The sequence below is a fragment of the Sycon ciliatum genome, chromosome 10 (assembly GCF_964019385.1).
Source record: "Sycon ciliatum chromosome 10, ocSycCili1.1, whole genome shotgun sequence".
Lineage (NCBI taxonomy): Eukaryota > Metazoa > Porifera > Calcarea > Leucosolenida > Sycettidae > Sycon > Sycon ciliatum.
The window spans coordinates 3,261,519-3,281,951 of NC_088652.1; the positions used below are offsets into that span (position 1 = coordinate 3,261,519).

General features: G+C 46.0%; 1 protein-coding gene across 1 annotated transcript in view; it reads right to left on the reverse strand.

Moving 5' to 3' along the window:
* Nucleotides 1–201: 201 nt before the first annotated feature.
* LOC135826243 (uncharacterized) overlaps nt 202–20,433 on the reverse strand; it is a 38,941-nt gene continuing 18,709 nt past the window's right edge. Inside the window, exons 16-28 of the mRNA XM_065338872.1 lie at nt 19,466–19,610; nt 18,846–18,917; nt 17,872–17,940; nt 17,356–17,430; nt 16,550–16,621; nt 16,015–16,086; nt 13,539–13,681; nt 12,705–12,728; nt 11,256–11,450; nt 9,044–9,268; nt 8,186–8,422; nt 1,537–1,590; nt 202–1,034 (exon numbers count right to left, since the gene is read on the reverse strand). Of these exons, the coding sequence (XP_065194944.1) occupies nt 634–1,034; nt 1,537–1,590; nt 8,186–8,422; nt 9,044–9,268; nt 11,256–11,450; nt 12,705–12,728; nt 13,539–13,681; nt 16,015–16,086; nt 16,550–16,621; nt 17,356–17,430; nt 17,872–17,940; nt 18,846–18,917; nt 19,466–19,610 (1,784 nt within the window). The 3' untranslated portion in view covers nt 202–633. The remainder of the gene's footprint in view (nt 1,035–1,536; nt 1,591–8,185; nt 8,423–9,043; nt 9,269–11,255; nt 11,451–12,704; nt 12,729–13,538; nt 13,682–16,014; nt 16,087–16,549; nt 16,622–17,355; nt 17,431–17,871; nt 17,941–18,845; nt 18,918–19,465; nt 19,611–20,433) is intronic.

Consider the following 20,433-nt stretch of genomic DNA (forward strand, 5'->3'; position numbering starts at 1 on the left):
GCATGTCTGTGATGCCTCCTTCGCACCATGGATTGTAACTCGGCTTGCTTATATTAGAGCTCGTAGCTGTACTGGTGAGGCGTTCATGGCCGAAACAGCTTGCAGTCTACAGCACTGGTTACATGTACATATAGATGTAGGTGTTATGTGTACAATCGCCTCTCTATTGTAGATTTTCACAATACTGTACTCACCATTCACCATCTACCCTATATCTGTATCTATTTCGCACACTGAGTCTGGAGAAAAATAATTGAATTTTTGGTCTAAAATATAAATGTACAAAATGAAGAAAGACTTCCATTGGGGAATAGATACGATACTGCATAACATAATTAAGATTGTCGGCGGAATGTTTCGGTTCCAGGGATCTGCCAGGTATAAGATGATAGTAATGTAGAATGAATTGACCAGCAGTTCCTACACATACATAATACATGTATATGTATACCATTGGTGGCTTTAAGGTGGTAGCTAAATGTCGATGCCTGGCTTCTCTGCCGAAATTACCGAAATCAACCGGGAAATAGGAAACTAGATTACCAGGGTATTTTCAATCATGAAAAAATGACAGAAGTAATAATGAAAAAACTACCAAGGAGGCCATGTGCATCCTAATAATTCTGTGACTGATCAATTATTGTCATGCTCGTTGACAGAATTTGTCGTAGACACCGGTACGTCGGTTGATACCTCATCGGATTCCACTTGGATTCTGCTGCGTATCAGCTCCAATTGTGTGCTTTGATAGCCTTCGCAAGCTTCGACGATGGGAATGTTGCATTCCTGGATGAAGCTGGAGTCGCGGCGGAGCACTAGGTTTGTGGCGCTGGGACGTCGGTTTTCGCTCCTCGTGGTAGCGTGACCTCGCGGGTTCGAGACGAGATTCTTGGCGCTTCTCAGGTAGATCGATAGCGGCACACCACGGCGGCGCAGCAAGATGGCCAGGCCGCAAGAGGCAACAACGACGACCCCGAGGCACGTCATTCCAACAATGAAGCCGATACTTGTCAACGGGAATCGACTGTCATCATCTGCAAAAGGGTATCACGCACAGCATAGAAAGTACCGATAGGGTGGTGAAATCATAATTGAATATTACTTTCAAAATTGTATACCATGGCAAAATGTATAGATGCGGTCCGAAAGAGCATAGATTCTTGGAATTGAAAGTTAGGTCTTACCCTTTATATGGCTCATTATACGGTTTTCAAAAGCCAGTGGCACTACTGTATTGAAGTCGACTATAGTCGTGTCTGTCGCTTGCCATGGAGCTGAAAATTAGGCACTCAGATGATGGCTGGTGGGGGGGGGGGGGGAGAAGTAGGATGTGCTGGGGGGGGGGGGGGAGGGAGAGTGGTGGCGGGTTGGGGCAGGAGGGATGAGTGGGGCCATGGGCGGGGAGGGGGGGGGGGGGGAGATATGTGGAAGGGGTGTATTATGTTCCCACCGGCTTGTAATGGAATCGAAAAATATGTGTATGTATGTTATAATGGTGCATGCACATTGCTGATTAGACTAGTGTGTTCTCTGTACCTGGGTCAGTGCTACCCAATGCGATGTCGGTACTATTGTCGTTTTCCTCTAGAGCTGAGTTCAGCAAAAGCAGACAATAGCAAGTATGAAAAATACACAAACATGCACAAACGCTCATACCCACACATACATGCACACACACGCACACATGCATGCACGCGCATACATGCACACACACATACACGCGCATACACGCACATACATGAACACACGCACATACACACATACACACACACAAATTTAGATGAATACATGCAAGCAGAACAACGCACAAACTACCACAAACAAAATCGTTTTTGTACTGTAACTCGTCGGACTTAATTCGCTCTGCTGTAGTACAGGCATCCAACAGCTAGCGCCTTGGCAAATTGGCTCTGCTGTAGTGCAGGCATCCAACAGCTAGCGCCTTGGCAAATTGCACACACTGCCCCACTATGCTATAGTCATCTAGCACTCAGCTCCACACAATTCTCAGCCGGCAAGTTGGCCCATTGATTACATATCAGGGGTCCCGCTAAACCTTACACTTGTTTCTGCCTGCATCCACCTTAAATTTCCATTATGCTTTGACCAGCCTGCATTGAATATTGTTTGCCTGATGATTGCACACGGTGCATGAAACTCAGAGTAGCAAAACATTACGAGTGATCCATTGTTTCTTGACATGTGTCATTGCTCCCCCCAAGTAATTGGATGCTGAACACTTTTTCTGCAGCTGCAGGCATAGTCTTACTGAGTATATAATTATATGTGTGTGTGTGTGTGTGTGTGTGTGTGTGTGTGTGTGTGTGTGTGTGTGTGTGTGTGTGTGTGTGTGTGTGTGTGTGTGTGTGTGTGTGTGTGTGTGTGTGTGTGTGTGTGTGTGTGTGTGTGTGTGTGTGTGTGTGTGTGTGTGTGTGTGTGTGTGTGTGTGTGTGTGTGTGTGTGTGTGTGTGTGTGTGTGTGTGTGTGTGTGTGTGTGTGTGTGTGTGTGTGTGTGTGTGTGTGTGTGTGTGTGTGTGTGTGTGTGTGTGTGTGTGTGTGTGTGTGTGTGTGTGTGTGTGTGTGTGTGTGTGTGTGTGTGTGTGTGTGTGTGTGTGTGTGTGTGTGTGTGTGTGTGTGTGTGTGTGTGTGTGTGTGTGTGTGTGTGTGTGTGTGTGTGTGTGTGTGTGTGTGTGTGTGTGTGTGTGTGTGTGTGTGTGTGTGTGTGTGTGTGTGTGTGTGTGTGTGTGTGTGTGTGTGTGTGTGTGTGTGTGTGTGTGTGTGTGTGTGTGTGTGTGTGTGTGTGTGTGTGTGTGTGTGTGTGTGTGTGTGTGTGTGTGTGTGTGTGTGTGTGTGTGTGTGTGTGTGTGTGTGTGTGTGTGTGTGTGTGTGTGTGTGTGTGTGTGTGTGTGTGTGTGTGTGTGTGTGTGTGTGTGTGTGTGAGTATATAATTATGTGTGTGTGTGTGTGTGTGTGTGTGTGTATGTGTGTGTGTGTGTGTGTGTGTGTGTGTGTGTGTGTGTGTGTGTGTGTGTGTGTGTGTGTGTGTGTGTGTGTGTGTGTGTGTGTGTGTGTGTGTGTGTGTGTGTGTGTGTGTGTGTGTGTGTGTGTGTGTGTGTGTGTGGATGTGTGTTGATGTTGTTTTCAATTCTGTATGGTTGCCGTGCCCAGTTTGTCCCGTGGGTGCACTCTGGAACAGCATGTGCAGTGTCATCCAAACGTACCCTGTTTTACACACCGCAGTGTAGAAGTTGGGCCAAGAATTTTTTTTTGTCACGAACATCTTCTTCCCTGTAAATCATGGTTCAATTGACCAGTTTAGGGAAATCCTTCCAAGTTATTTACCTGAGACTAAGACACAGTGGAGATCGGATATAACGACCTTGCATATAACGACAGGTTGAGTTTTGCGACACAATTCTGTTGCCCAAGTCGTTTAGTAAGTCCTTTGTAAAGATCGGGTTTAGTTGTGGCAGATCGAATATAGTGACATTTGTTCTCTCCCGAAGAAGTGTCGGTATATCCAATCTCCACTGTACCTTGGATTTGATTAGAGGAGTGTTGTATCCCCTTCTTTCGCTTTTATTTGTCCATATTAATACAGTAGTGGCGGAGGTGATATCAACATTTATTTGCCAATATAAGATTAGTTCGGGCCTGGTTTGAATCTGGCTTTGGAAATTCTTTTCTTCATTGCTATCAGGTTCGGCCTCATTTTCTCTGTGCTGCGCTGATGAGTCCACGAAGGCAGAAACAGTTCCGTCCGCAGATTGAGTAAGATTAGTTTCAAGTAGTTCCCATTCTATTGTTACGTAGATTCACCGATGAATGTAACAAGAAACCACTTCTGAACAAGTCCTCTCTTTCCCTGTCGTTGTGTGCCTTGCAATCATCATAATTATAACATTGTACACATCCATGTCGACATGTCGACATGTGCTGCGCTTGCGTAGTTGTTCTTACCGCGATACGTTCTAACAATAATGAGATGCCTTTTGTCGGCTCTTCTGCCTGGATTTCGTTGACAGATGCGTTAAGCCCATGGATCCTTCCATGAGTGGCATGCGAGCTGTAACTATTATTATTATATTATTATGTCGACATAATTATAGGAAATGCATACAGTGCAATTAGTCGACTTTGTTATGTGAACTGGTAATGTTATCTTTACGATATACAACTCGGACACTGAGGCAATAAATATAATCAACATAGAAGAAGGTCGTTGAATGTCTCAGCAACATGTCAGTTGTGTGCCCTGTTATCGCACTTTCTGACCGCTAATTATCTTGTTACAGTCGTGGATAGTTTCTCCATAACTCGTTTCCATGTGATTTCTTCTATTTCAATAATATATAAGATATATTCCATTGAAAACATTTTGACACATTTTCAACAATACCAACCCGCGATATTCATGTTAAAACAAAATGGCGTCACGATTTATTGAAAGTGGTATAGTTGGTGGTACGAGTGTTCAAAACCATTTGAACTTCATACTGTTCGTCTTCTTTTTGATATGCTCTCTTTCCATCGTCCTTAGCTTTTGTTTGTTGTGAGCTGTTTTGGCTTCCTCCTGTACCTCTGGGGGATGCCAAGTGATGGTTTTGAGAGGCTGGTGATGGCTGTGAGCGAGAGTTTGCCGATCGGCGTCGTCCTCGCTGTAGCGATGAAAATACTAGTTACTGCGCACCTGGCAGATATCACAACACGTCGGAGCGTCCAGGAGCAAAGGAATCTTGGGTTTTCACTGGAATCTAGTTCCTCCAGCATCGTGTAGCCCACCGTCGGTGAATGGCGGTCCAGAAAGGTCGAACCTGGTCTTCTGCAGCATCTCGCAGTCCTGCGAGGCACACCGTGTACGCCTGCCATGTATTGTACAAATAAAACTCATGCAGTAGTGGACTCTACAGTGATGAGTCTCAGCCTGTATGCTGCAAAAGACACAGGAAATGTGACTGGTGTCTGTACACTCAGTGACTGGACGCCAACACCCCAGTCTTCTCCAGCAGGATCTGTTTGACATTGACATTATGCAGTAGGTCGGCATTGACCTGGTTTGGCAGCTATCGTAATAGTATCTGCCTGATTGGATGTAGCAGGCTGGCGTTTGCTCGTCGTCCAGTCCGGAATTTTCTTGTAACTCACGGTGGAGTACGCGCAGGGTTTGTGATCATCCCTGTTCACTTCAATATTATCAAACACAACGTTCCCTTTGTCACTCATCTTATCCTGAGTACTGAATTTGCTGACAATATTACACCACACTTGTCACAACCTACCGCCACTGCTGGCGGTGGCGATTGGTTCATCAATGGCGGTGACCAGGCTGACTGACTAGCTTCGAGACAGCGGCCTCGTTGTCAACCCCGCGGCAGCCTAAAGGTTGATTTTATCAATCCAGCCTCAGCGCCATGTTGACGATGCCCTAGTGACTGTGTGTCATGGATTGCCTTGCCATCAGCGGCCATTGCCGTCCACCTTGGTGCAGCCCTCAACAACTGGCTCAGCCCATGGGAGTCTCAAGTGGACAAAGTTGTTGCCAAAGTAGCTCAGAAGATTGGTGCATCGTGGTGTAGGTGAGCACATAACTAGGACTTCCCAGCGCCTATTTGTCCAGGCTGCGATACTATGTGACATGCTGTACTGCACATTCTTTTCAGCACTGCAAGGCCGGCAGCTGGACCGACTGCAGGGGCCACGCACATGCAGGCCGCCTGTTGCCAGTGCAGCATTCTGGAACATTCCTTCCTTCTGAGATCCATGGAATAATAACTTTCTTTGCTTAAAAGCAAGTTGCTTACCTTTCTGTTGTGCTCCCAGTGTCCTTACAACAATAACCTACAGCAATGTTTTATTTTCCTTTCCATTCCCCAACCAATGAATACTACAATGTCGATTCTATTTCTGAATACTTTAGTGTGTGCCCGCGCACGCACGTGTGTGTGTGTGTGTGTGTGTGTGTGTGTATACCTCACTCGCCACTCGAAGTTCTGTTCCCCATTACTGGAACACTGCCTGTTCTTTCAGGACCTGCCATCATCTGCGGATGGGCATTCAATGATTGTATTGTGTGTGTGTTTCATTCAGAATCAGATCCCCTATCGTTGCTATAAGAGAAAATCTGTGGGTTCACATCCAGTGCATTTGTAGATTTGCGTGCTTTTCTCGCCACGGGCGCATACATGGGACATTGTGTGTGTGTGTGTGCGTCTGGGTGTATGGGGATATTGTCTGTATCGGCTTTTGGTACTAATGTTCAGGTCTGTGCATGCTATTGCTATGTTGTATATTATTGTATGTATGTGTGCATTTCCACGAACAGTGTAGATGAGCGTGGAGAGTGCATTCATCCCTCATCAACCACTTCCCCTTGGGCTTACGAGAGTTTTTTCTGCGTACCTCTCATTTTTGTTTGTTTCTCTCTGATACTGTATTGATGCTGGTACCTGTACCTCGATGTGTTCCTCTATCTGCAGTCGCCTTTATCCTTCGGTCAAGTTAACGTTTATTGTGCTCTATTTATCGTGCGAATCAAAATAAACAATAATAACACAAGTCATGCTAGAGTGACGACATGTGCGTGTAGTAGGGACGTTATAATTAGGTGGAAGAGAACACACATTGGGCAGATTGATTGGGCATCATTGATTGTGCTCAGTCTAAACAGTGAACATAATAATTATCTTCAGTGACAGACTGTAGCGGCTAGCCTCCAATCGGTAGCTGGCGCTAGTCGCTACTGCTTGTTTGACAGGTGCCGCCAGAACCCCTGTTGTGTCATGCTATAGATGCACATGCCCTATTCTGGGGCATACTGAGGTACTTTGATTTTGTTGACTGCATGTAGACAGCATCCAATAGTAGTACTCGTAGACCTTGGCTCTTTGTAGGTCAACCACCACCGCATGGATCGATCCGTGACTATGCACTTGGAGGTTGGAATAGCCCGCGCTGAACAGATCCTGCCATGGCCCAGGGAGTGAACTCGCTTACTCGACTATCCCGGTTTTAGTTAACCAGCATGAGTGGTGCAATTTGTCCATACCATGTTGCGAGCTCACAGTTGTTTGGGCAGGTTTTGAGCTGCACAACGAAACAAAGCGAAATAACGGCGTGACTGCAGAGCAAGGAAGCGGCGAGACGGCACTTCCAGGACGAGACAGGCAGTAGAGATGTGTTCACAGCACGAGCAACCTCTCAAACCCTGCCGGTACTCCACAGTTACAAGAAAATGTCGGACTGGACGACGCGCCAATGCAAACCTGCTACATCCACCCAGGCAGATAGCTGCCAAACCAGGCCAATGTCGACCCACTGCATACCGGTATGTCAATGTCAAACAGATCCTGCAGGAGAAGACTGGGATGATATTGGCGTCCAGTGTACGGACACCAGTCACATTTCCTGCGTCTTTTGCAGCATACAGGATAGACTCATCACTATGAAGTCCACTACTTCGTGATTTTTATTTGTAGAATACATGACAGGCGTATTCAGTGTGCCTCGCAGGACTGCGAGATGCTGCAGAAGACCAGGTTCGAACTTTCTGGACGGCCATTCACCGACGGTGGGCTACACGATGCTGGAGGAACTAGATTCCAGTGAAAACCCAAGATTCCTTTGCTCCTGGACGCTCCGACGTGTTGTGATATCTGCCAGGTGCGCAGTAACTAGTATTTTCAACGCTATAGCGAGGACGACGCCGATCGGCAAACTCTCGCTCACAGCCATCACCAGCCTCTCAAAACCATCACTTGGCATCCCCCAGAGGTATAGGAGAAAGCCAAAACAGCTCTCAACAAACAAAAGCTAAGGACGATGGAAAGAGAGCATGTCAAAAAGAAGACGAACAGTATGAAGTTCAAATGGGTTTGAACACTCGCACCACCAACTATACCACTTTCAATAAATCGTGACGCCATTTTGTTTTAACACGCCTACGGTCCACTGCAGCTACATGCATACCGTATAAGAACAAATTTTCGTTCACGAAATCTTTCGTTATTTCACTCCACCAGCCGGCTGGTTACGTACTAAATTTCGTTGTTGGTCGAGGTCTGTCACCCCAAACGTTCAGAAAAAACTTTAGTTTGGTACAAAACTTTAGTTATTTCGCGCCCCCTAACGAATATAGCGAAAGTTAATTCCAAACGAAAAAAAATTCTTATCCAGTATCCAAACTCACGTTGACACTGGACATGGGGCCAGGCAAATCCTGATCCGGGACTTTTGCCACGCACACATCTGATCAAGGCGGTGTCATCATTAGGGTAGTAGCCCGAGGCGCAAACGAGCACGGCGTTAGCAGCGCCCTCGATCTTTGGCAGCATGTGCACTTTACCATTGGCTACTTTGGGTGGTGTGAGGCATGTCTCGTTGTCGGGGACATCGCGTGGCAGATCTGTTGGGTGTGTTGGTATGACTTTGATACGCGCGCGTACACACACACACACAAACACACACACACACACACATGTACACACACACACACACATGTACAAACACACACACACATGTACACACACACACACAAACACACACACACATGCACACACGAATACAAACACACAAGCGTGTGATGGCACAATCCACACATCCATTTAATTGTACCGTGACACGGAGGGACGGACATACAGTAGGACATAGGGACAGATGGACAGACGGACGGAGAGATGGATCGAGAGATGGATGTAGAGATGGACAGACAAAAGGAAGATAACGAGAGACACACACAGATACAGAGGTGAGTAAGTAAGTGAGCAAGACTGGAAAATATTTTTATGAAAGGATAATCTCCAGCTGATCACCAAGTCAGTAATAAACAGGGTAGGGTCTGTATTGCGGGACAGACAATCTGGTAGGGTCTGTATTGCGGGACAGGCAATCTTGTAGGGTCTGTATTGCGGGACAGACAATCTGCTTGCAGGGTATACTCTGGCAAGTAGGGCACTTGCAGTACCCTTAAGTCAGAGAATACAGCAGAAGCCTATACCGCACATTACCACTGTGTCTGTTAAAGAGGGGAAACTAGAGCAGAACTCACTAGTACAATGGACTGGGGTCCACGTTGGCTTAACTGGACTGTCATCAGGACGTTGGCAGGTGATCTTATGCGTCTTGGTCGTGTATCCGGTATGGCACACAGCGTAGCCGAAAGCGCCAATCTCATTGCTGTTGGGTGCGATGGCAATGTAGCCGTTAAGGGGAGCCGTTGGAGGGTTGCAGAGATCCACTGTTAACAGGTAGTCTTTGGTCCGCTTACTGATGGCTGAAAATACATGAATGACACAGCAAAATTTTAAATGTTTAAAAAGAAATAGCAGCTTATCAATTGTCACCAGCACCATTCGATTGCTGCTAACTCTCCGTCAAAAATGAACCACTCCATAGTCTATTAATGTTGCGATGTTCTGATGTTTGGGGCCAGTCGCACAACTGTTACTTCCTCCGCGTCATCGAAATTGTCGCAGTTTGACTAGTGACTTGCCACTTGTTACTGACAACTCCATAAGCTAAACCATTCAAAACATTTTACACAGTATGATAGTCTGAAGACTAGAGTAACGTTCCAGGACAGTCGGGCTGAGAGTTTTCATGCAGAGATGAAGTCCTCGTCGTCGCTGATGTCAATGGACGCAAAAATATCGTTCCGAAATATTTCAAGGAAGGTTGAAAGTTGGTCGCGCCTCATCTCAGACGCTTTGATTTTCTCTACAGGACAAGAGCTGCTATGCTTGTCGTCTGCTAGCTCTGGATGATTTCTACTTCACCCCTAACGAAGCCTAGTAAGAATAAACGATCGTTGCGAGGTCGGTTGATTACCGTCGGCGGAACCAAATCGATCTTGAAAATGAACTTTTTTTAGCCGTGGCATGCCCATTTATTTTACCTGTGTGGTCACAGCTCATGCAGGTAAGTGTACTATCATCCAGCGCGCCCTCTTTTTCAGCATCACTGGTACGGCACCTGCGCGTGCATCACTAGCACTTCGTGTAGAGTCTACACCATAGTACACGGCTCTTGCAGGTAAAATCATGTACTGAGTGTCTCAGCCAGAGCAACAAATTTTATCGCCGTTGCATGCATTTAGTTTGCTGACCCCTCGGTGTTTCTCCGAGCGCTGCTACTTGTTCCACGAAGTCATTCTCACCCAAGCTAAGGTAAACAGTGATGAGGCTCGAGTGAATGGCCATAAGCACGAGAAATGTGCAGCCTGCAACGCCTGACTGATCTCAGGGAGTTGAAATTACCATCGCAGCGACATCAGCGAAGAAATTGCGTCTAGTTCAAAAATTTCAGATTCCAATAACAGAATATAGAACTTTGCCGTCACCCTATACTGATGACTATCGCCTATGTCCGATTCATTGCCTCTGATACGAGTGCTGGTGAGTAAATACCCCGTTTTATGTCAAAAGTCAAACTGCGACAATTTCGATGACGCGGAGGAAGTATATGGGATGTGAAAATAACACGCGAAGCACAGAAGCCATAATAGCTGCGACCAGGCCTTTCATAACATCACTTTTCAGGTGGAATACAACGGTGATTAACATGGCAGCAAGCAAGTTCTTATAACCGGCCCTTTGGTGATCAGAGCAGTTACAGAATAGCACCTGAGATAGGACTAGTGGTTCCAGCTACATAGTGAGACCATCAAAACACACAAGGCACGAGGAAGATTTACAGATTTGTCGCAACTCGGAGTGTCTTGCACAATGCAATCATCAGGCAACTGATGGTCGCATTGTGCAAGAAACGGCGGAGTTGCGACAAACCTGTAAACCTGATTCTTGCCTTGTGTGTGATAGTGCTCCACATTACTGTGTTGAGCCCTCTCTGCTGGCAGAAGGAACTTTCCCTCCTTGTGGTGAGACAATCAATAAAGAGCATATTATGTGAAATTGCGACTGAATAGAGCTGTCGTCAGTCATCAATCCCAAGCATCTGATTATGCAGCTAACAGGGCAGTCTTGAAGCCCACAGTGCATCCTGTAGTGTGGAGCATCGTCAATGTCACAGCAATGCTATTAATGTGATGCATCAGACACACAGTCAGACACACAGTCAGCAGGCGCCTGCCCCGTACGGGTTCCTGGGTGCCCGGAACCCCCTTTTTTCGCTCAAAATGCAGGATTTTCCTTCATTTTTTGAAAATATTTCCCCGGGACACCCCCCCCCCCCCCCTTGAAGGGCACCGGCGTACGCGCCTGGTCAGACACACAGTCAGACACACAGGCAGGCTGGGGACTCACGATCACAGAATACTGGACTCCACGCAGCCCGCGCTCTCTGAGCTGTCGGCGCCTGGCAGGTCATCGTGCTTTTACCATTACGAGTAGCATACCCATCCTGGCAGATGGCGAGTGCTTTAGCACCGATGCCGGTCGAAGTGTAGGAGAAGATACCACTATGGCCAGCTATCGAGGGGAGTCCACAGTCAGTCACATCTACACGCAGAACAAGAGAAAGAGTAAGGCAATGGAAAGGAATATTCTCTCCAAAATCGCTTGGGCAAACGGACGAATATTCTTTGTTCTTCTGATGTGCCTCGGTCGCTTCACTCCATTAGACCCAACATTCATGTTGCATACAGATCATGCTGATAGTCAATACTCACTGGCTATAGAGCAGATTTGACCTGAGGACATGCTTCACAGTTCTCACAACATATTTTCTTTTCTACACTATCATCCTCAACACAGCTCAGGAGATCAAAGTTGGAGCTAAAAACACAATCATAAAGTGCGAACCTTTCGATTTTCAAAATTAGAATGTCGTTGCCTGGATTCGAATATTCTTTCTGGTGTCGGTATTCTAGGGTATTGGAACAATTCGAATATTCCTTGCATCACTAGGTTATAACGACTGTCTGAGTATCGACAATTCGCGAGTAACGACACAATGTTAGTGCTCCCCCAGAGGTCAAATTCACTGCTTGAATAACAACTTACTGGGCTCCTGACCGCTATTTCAAGTACCCAGTGTCATGCAGAAGCACCAGAGCGCATTGATCGAGCTGCACATGCCACAAGATGTCGCAGTGTGTGTGTGTGTGGGTGGGGGGGGGGGGGGGGGTAGGGTAGGATTGGCTTTTTTCTTTGTTCTTGTTTTTGCTTCAAATGCCAAATGGGCGCCCAACAGGTGCCGAATGCATGCGTTGGCAGCATGACTGAAATACACACTTTCTCACACACTCCATATGGTATGATAATTGTTACGCTGGGCTTTCTACATTCACGGTACAGCTGCATATAGCCGTACTCTCGGGGCAGGGTCATTATCTATTTCCGTCTGATGATCGATTCAGTTCGAGAAACTCAGAGTGATGAAAAGCAACTGCTCGTTCTTCTCTCTGTGTACATGTACATGTTGCACTTAGTCACTAGTTGGAGCAATCAACTAGAATAAGAGCTTTGGGACCTCGTTCGAACACGATATTTGTGGCCGTGGCAGCGGGCAACACAGCTTCAATGTACATGTACATGGAGTATTGTTAGAAGTGGAAGTAGTACACGTGTTAATGGGCACACACACAATCACTCTCTCGCTCTCTCTCTCTCTCTCTCTCTCTCTCTCTCTCTCTCTCTCTCTCGCTCTCGCTCTCGCTCTCTCTCTCTCTCTCTCGCTCTCTCTCTCTCTCACTCTCTCTCGCTCACTCTCTCTCTCTCTCTCTCTCTCTCACTCTCTCTCTCCCTACTTACCAACTTGTGAAGTTATGGAACAATCTGTTGAAGAACAGGCCAACAAGCAAAGAAAAATGACAGAATTTTCTGTGTGCAATGCTTATACTTAAAAGCACCCACGATAGGCGGTCAGCCTTTGGGCCATCCAAATAAAATTATTATTATTAAAGTGACCCACAGATATGTACAGGGACTACTCAAAAGAATGGAAAGAAGACTTCTATCACACATGATGCATGCGAGACAAGAGACAGTTTGATGAATATCATCACACAAGAAAATGCTACATCCCCACCAGGATGCATGGATGAATGGAAGTAGAGAGTGACCCAAAACACAAGTATCAAGAACTGAACGGCAAGTCCTGCGAGTCGTCCATCTTTATTCTCTTATCTTCTCATACTACAATTGACATTACAACGCTTGTCTTCTGAGAGTGCCAGGGAGACGCTAATTTACCCAGGGCAGCTAACACAAGCAAAGAACCAGCATTCCACACCCTTTGTAACACACTGTATGTATGCCCCCCCCCCCCCCCCCCTTTAAAGCCATGGTCTCATAATCATTCAAAACACCGCTGCTTGCCCAGCTATCTTAGATGCAAAAATGACTCAGCCACTACGCCATGCCATAAGAGTGACAGTTCACACAGAAATTAAAATCTAAATCCACTTGTTCACCCTTTCTGCTGGGTTGGAAGCTTGAAGCTATGGCTTTTTAATTTACTGAGACTGGCTTTATAATCGATATACAGCCATGGCCTTAAGTAAAGGTGCGGTCATAATGGTATTATGTTCCACCCAGGTTTGGACTATTTCTTATCGTCTCCGTCTCCTGCCCAAAGACACTTACAGATAATTCGGTACTTCGTGATTGGCTCGTTTTGCAATGTAATGATGTCTCTGCAGTCGCCATGTACTCTGCCCCAGGATGCAGTGCAGATGTTGTCCTCTTGGCTCAGCAAAAAACACGTCAGGCTATTGTTCTTCAACAGGCTGGATGACGACATTAAAGCAAATGAAGGACAAGGATATTTTTTCGGGGTCACTGAGTATCACGTGGTACACACACGTAAAGTACACACGGATTACGTGGGACTAAACCTCTCTAGTATTACGCCATGCAAGCCAAAAGAGCATTCTTCTACCAAAATCCTACCGCCAAAAAAGCATAATCTCACGCCATAAGAATAATAAAATACAAACGAGTTCAGCGACAAAGGTGTAGGTGCGGTAGAACCAAAAGCATTTGGTGAAAACAGCCTCCTACCGCCAAACACAGCATCATCTCGTGCCACAAGAATGTACATTGAGTTCAGCGGCAAAGGTGTAGTAGGAGATATTCAGCACCAGAAGCAACGCATAGTGTCAGATGACATACAGTCACTGTCACCTTCCTAACACCTATATCTCACACCTATGTCATACCATCATCTGTCACCTTCCTAACACCTATATCTCACACCTATGTCATACACTCCATGAATGCATACGGTAAGAAGCATGGTAGCGAGGAAAGCTTTTCTGGGATGCTGACTCTTAGGTTATGGTGTTTTGATGATTTTCAAATCCAGTTATTAAGTTACCATGAAAAGCAGTGGATAACATCCACATATATCTGCTTCCTACAATAGTTTCCATCGGGCACTGATGTTACCATAGGGCCTGGCGGCACGGCTTCACGTGGTTTGAAGCGAGCTCTATCTGGCTCCCTGGCAACAAGGGCAACTGCAGAGAACGCACTGTGACCACATACCAATTTGCAAACTGATTGGGTCGTGCGGAAATGGTCCCCCAGGGCGTATCTCCTGTGTGACTTCTCATCTGTCACCAATAATATGTTTCTCGAGGATGCCACTGGTCTCGCTGACATACTATTCTGGATAATCCTTGCAATAAATATCATAAAACTCGGATGATGAGCCAATAATTTATTACGGAATGGAAATGACCATAAGGAGATGTGTTCGGAGATGTGTTGGAGCTAGGTGTCAGGACGTTGAATGTCACCGTACTCTGTCAGTTTTGTGCCTAATTGTTGCACTTTCTGACTGTATAGAGTCTAAGTACAGTGGTGGAGAGTTACTCTTTACTATCCACTCTCCACTCCACTCTTAACCCTTTACCGTTTTAGGTATTTGTACAGCAAAAACCGACCGTCATTGTTCATGCCGTAACTTTTTTATTTTTCACTTTTATTAAGTACAAAATGGGGTGATTCTGAAAGTAAAAACACTCAGGAATGCGATGCAACAACTTTCAAGTCCAGAAAACGAACACAGATTTCACTATTTACCACTAATAATTATTTGAATTTATTGCCGATCGGGCAAACTGTTGCAATATGCAATAAATCAGATCCTTGCACTGGAGTGGCTCCCTCAGGTAAGTGGATACCGGGTTCGTTCTCTGGGTGGAATGCAGGAGTGTTACCAGTCACAGTGGTGTCAGCATTGTCCCAAGTATTGCAAATATCGACTAGTGCAGGTTGCACCGCTGGCTGTACCTAGTACCTGTGCACCACGACCTCTACCGTGACGACGGCCTATTCCACGGCCGAATCCTCTCTCTCTGCCACGTCCACTTCCACCATTCGTGGCACTCATCTCAGCGACACTGTCGTCGTCTGTGACATCCATGTCACTCTCACTGGCGCTGCTTTCACTCGCCATGTCATCGTCGCGGTCATCGTCAGAATAAATATTTTCAACAGGATTGTCTGGCTCCAAAAACTCATCTTCGCTGGATGAGGCAGCGACAGAGTCATCAGGAAGGGTCTCCAGAAGCGAAAGAGCTTGCTCCGCGTCCATGGCTTGCACAGCAGGGCAGACAGTCGTGAGACCAGCTCAAGCAAAGGTTGAAATAATCTGCAGGCAATACCAAAAGTCGTAGGGTACGCACTTTTCCCAAAGCGCATTTTTCAAGTCGCGATTTTCGCGAATTTTTATATTGCATCACACAAAAAAATTGTCGGCACCCTCTGCGCGTACATCTTGGCTACCAGTAGGGAAAACCCCAGCTCTCTGCGGTGAACCAGTCCAGCGCTGTGCGCACACTAGTCATCGACCGCGAGCGGTCGAAATTTGTACGTACAAACGGTAAAGGGTTAACTCGTGTCCATATGTTCCTTTCTTTTTTTGTACAAAATATCTTGCACTACATTATTCTGCATACATTTTCTCCACCTGACACGTGTGAATAATGCGTGCAGGTTGATCACATGATGTGAAGTTCTGCCGTCACAGATGCCATAGCTGGAGTTGCACCTTTTGGGTGTACTGTACACTTGCTACCATGTCACTCTCAATCGCAACAATAGCAGCACTCACATTGTTGCTGACTTCTTTATGGAGTCCAATGTAGCAGTGGTCATTGTGGTCAACTTATTGCCGCTCAAGTCCCTGATGAGGAGAGGAGAGAGATACAGATTATGAGAGAGAGAACGGGGGGGGAGAGAGAGAGAGAGAGAGAGAGAGAGAGAGAGAGAGAGAGAGAGAGAGAGAGAGAGAGAGAGAGAGAGAGAGAGAGAGAGAGAGAGAGAGAGAGAGAGAGAGAGATAGTATAAGATAGAGAGTATTAGATAGAGAGATATGCGGGACAGAGGTAGTCAGACAGAGACGCATGCAGAGGCAGAGGCAGAGACAGACATAGAAACACAGAGAGGCAAGGAGACAGAGACAGAGGCAGAAACCGAGACAGAGATGGAGTGACCTTCCCGTAAGCATTCTTGCATTGAATGTCGGAGTTGAAAAACATGAACACCCGCCTGCCAGAATGCATGAAGTGTTGAAACACTATCTTGATAGTGAGGAAAGGGGTCAGGAAGGCTTGGGCTACACGCTCGGTTGCACAAAATCTCCTTACAGAGTCTTGAGTGCGGCAAGGCCAGAGTATGTGCCAGGAAGGATAGACGTGAGCAGATTATCTGCAATCTTCCTGTGACAGCAAACGTAGAACAGAACAAAGCACCTGATCAAAGGAAAGAAAGCAGCGCGTAGCGTTTTGAAACCACTGATGAAACATGGTTTGCTTTTTGGTTTCACACTTATATTCTAACTCTCAGAAGGATCACACAGTTACGGTTTGTAGGTTTGCCTATTTGCGAGGAGGAGAGGAAGATGAAGACAGTGTGCGAGTAGTATGCGCGCAGCTTTCCATCAAACCATTCGGTGCATAGTTAATTTATACAAAAGAGAAAGGACCAAGGAACAACAAGTTACGCTATACTGTCCACTAACACCACCAGTCCGAGCCGTCCATTAGTGCATAGTTTATATGCATAGCGGTACCTTTGTAAGCCGGCACCAGTTGTGCTACGGAAAGTCTCCTGACCTGGGAGGGTGCTGGATAACAATTCTTTTTCTTTGTGCAGAGGGCATGGATATGAAAATTTCGGTTTCTTAAAAATGATGCTGGCAGGAAGAAGGTTAAGGGTGCTGGTATATAGCATGCTGGATCAAAGATGGGTGACTGAATACACAAGTCGTGTGTGTTTGGAAAGTACCTATAGTACAAAAATTGTAAAGAAAGAAAAAATTCGAAGGGTTCGCGTACCGGGCAGGTCAAGAACAAGGAGCCGTACAACTCCCTGGTCAAGAACCACCTTTTCCGTGCTTCCGTACCACTGCATTGGATTGTGCAAAATCTTTTTTAAAGACAACCATACTTACAGGACCTGAAGTGTGCTTGCTAAGGGCTTGAACGTGTCCGGGTGAATGCTGGCAAGTCTATTATTGTCCAAGATCCTATCAGTGAATATCAGAAGAAGAAACGGGAAATGTGTCGGAAGGGTTATTGATAGAAACACAATCAATCCACAGCCAACCGACAACAATTCGTTTTGACCGAAACAATTTCCTCCGGAATTCATCGAGTGTCTGAAGAACGTTACATCGAGGATACAGTCAACCTCTTGCATAATATTCTTGCGAATAATGACATCATCTTCAGACCTAGTCGGCAATTGACTGTATACTTTGACATCACGCATAGCAGCATGCTTATCATACCCCGTCGAGGGCCATTCTTCGAGAGGTAGACTTATAAAAGTGTAGTAGAGACATGATTCTTTGAAGAAGACTGCATCAACATATCCCATGGAATGCAATAGATGAGAAAAAGCAAACAAAAAATGGGGTGAAATCGCCCAACAGTAAAGCTATGCGTGCAGTTGATACTACACTCACAAAGTGACGATGACAAGACCTTGGAACGCATCCTTGTCCATTGTCTGCAGACCGTTACTGTCCAGTAGTCTTGAGGTGGAGTAACAACGGAAAACAACAGCAAAACAAAACAATTAAAATGCTTATGTGAAGGGAAGTAATAAATGAAGTTTAGGACACTGAAGAACTTTGCCCAGTAAAGTAGAGTGGTTTTTTCTGAATGGAATACTCGTCTTGCAAAACTGGATTCTTCCTGTCCTCGCACATTGATTACTGCCCTGGGGGAACGGGATGGGGCTGGGAGGGGCTGGAACGAGTTGAGTGGGCGGGTTGAGAGGGCTGGGAGGGGTTGCGAGGGGACTGAGAGGGGGCAGAAATGGGCTAGGAGGGTGGGAGGTGGGCTGGGAGGAGACTGGAAGAGGGCTGGGAGGAGGACTACCGTATTTCCTCGATTAATGGACCATGCTCGAATAATAGACCATGCTCAAATAGTAGACCCTCCTAGAGGCCTCACGGAAAAATAGTAGACCATGCCCGAATAAGAGACCCGGTCTCTTATTTGAGTTCATCGCTTTGCGCATGCGCACTAAGAAAGCACGTGGTGGATCAAAAAAGGACGCGATTTTAGGTTGCGCAACTACAATTTTTGTAGTGGCTAGTGCTTTCTTTCATTATTTGAGCACGGGCCACTATATTTTCATCGGCACATCGCTGGAAATGGTGGATTTTTAACAAGTCATAATATAGAACTTCTATATTATGACGTGTTACAAAATTCACCATTTCCAGCGATGTGCCGATGAAAATATAGTGGACCGTGCTCGAATAATGGTCCATGCCCAAATAAGAGACCAGGGGTCCAACCCTCTTCAAAAAACAAAAGACCGAGTCTATTAATCGAGGAAATACGGTATTCTTGCTACTTAGCAACAGGTTGAGGCCTGCTTAATTATTCCACTGAACATGAAAATCAGAACACAGGATCCATCACTTACAGGCCTTTCACCTTGGGGAAGGCCTTGAAGGATCGAGCTGGAAGATACTTCACCGCACATGAATCCAACACACTGAAACAGGGGCAAGACACAAAACAAGGAGAAGCGAGAATAAGGGATAATTCTGTAAATCAACAAAATATTCGGTGCATACACATATGTATTTTCGACTATTTTTGGCCTGGGCATTTTTGGCCTAAAATTTGCGGCCGAAATTTTGCTTTGCGAGGTTCAGTGTGACAGTGTATACAGACAGCAGGGGTAAAGGCTGAAAAATTAATGTGATCGAAATGTGTTTTAGCCCCAAATGGCCAAAATTTCAACTCGCTGAAAATTTGTAGACTGACAGTAGCCTCTGCAGGTTTTGATCAGTAGGCATGAGAAGTTCACAGTGGTAAAGACACTCACATACAGGTTTTGATCAGTAGGCATGAGAAGTTCACAGTGGTAAAGACACTCACATACTGCATGAGAACTATGCAGATGAGTAGCACAATGTGTCAGTTTCCGCAAACACAGGTTAATCTGAAGGGAGAGCTATCCAGGGTGTACAAGGTATCATGATAACAATAGGAGTTTATGTAGGTAATCAACTAGCATTCCGCGCCGACGTGACTCACAGAATGGTGAACGAGGACGTGTCAGCGGAGAACTTGGGTACGGCCGTGATCTTCGGGTCGGTGCACATCAGTGTACCAGATGCAGACCGACAGTTGACACCGGTAAAGTTGGTGGCCAGTGGTGACGTGTGAACTACTTTACCGACTGAGTAGACATTGGAAAATGAAATGCAAAAAGAAAAATTATAACGTCTTTCTCAGACTTGATCCCCTCAAACAATCAAATCATTACAATTCTCACAGGGAGGATTTCCATGACGTTACTTTTGGCGTGACTGATATTTTCTGTCAGAAATAGGATACTAAATCATTTCCGATGAGAAATTTAATGTTACTCCTCCAAAAAAGAGAGAGAGTGGAATGAAACTTTATATGGTCTACATAATGGTGAAGATGATAATATTATGAGTTCCATGCAGATATGAGTACCTGTTCACACACACACACACACACACACACACACTGACACACACACACACACACACACACACACACACACACACACACACACACACACACACACACACACACACACACACACACACACACACACACACACACACACACACACACACACACACACACACACACACACACACACACACACACACACACACACACACACACACACACACACACACACACACACACACACACACACACACACACACACACACACACACACACACACACACACACACACACACACACACACACACACACACACACACACACACACACACACACACACACACACACACACACACACACACACACACACACACACACACACACACACACACACACACACACACACACACACACACACACACACACACACACACACACACACACACACACACACACACACACACACACACACACACACACACACACACACACACACACACACACACACACACACACACACACACACACACACACACACACACACACACACACACACA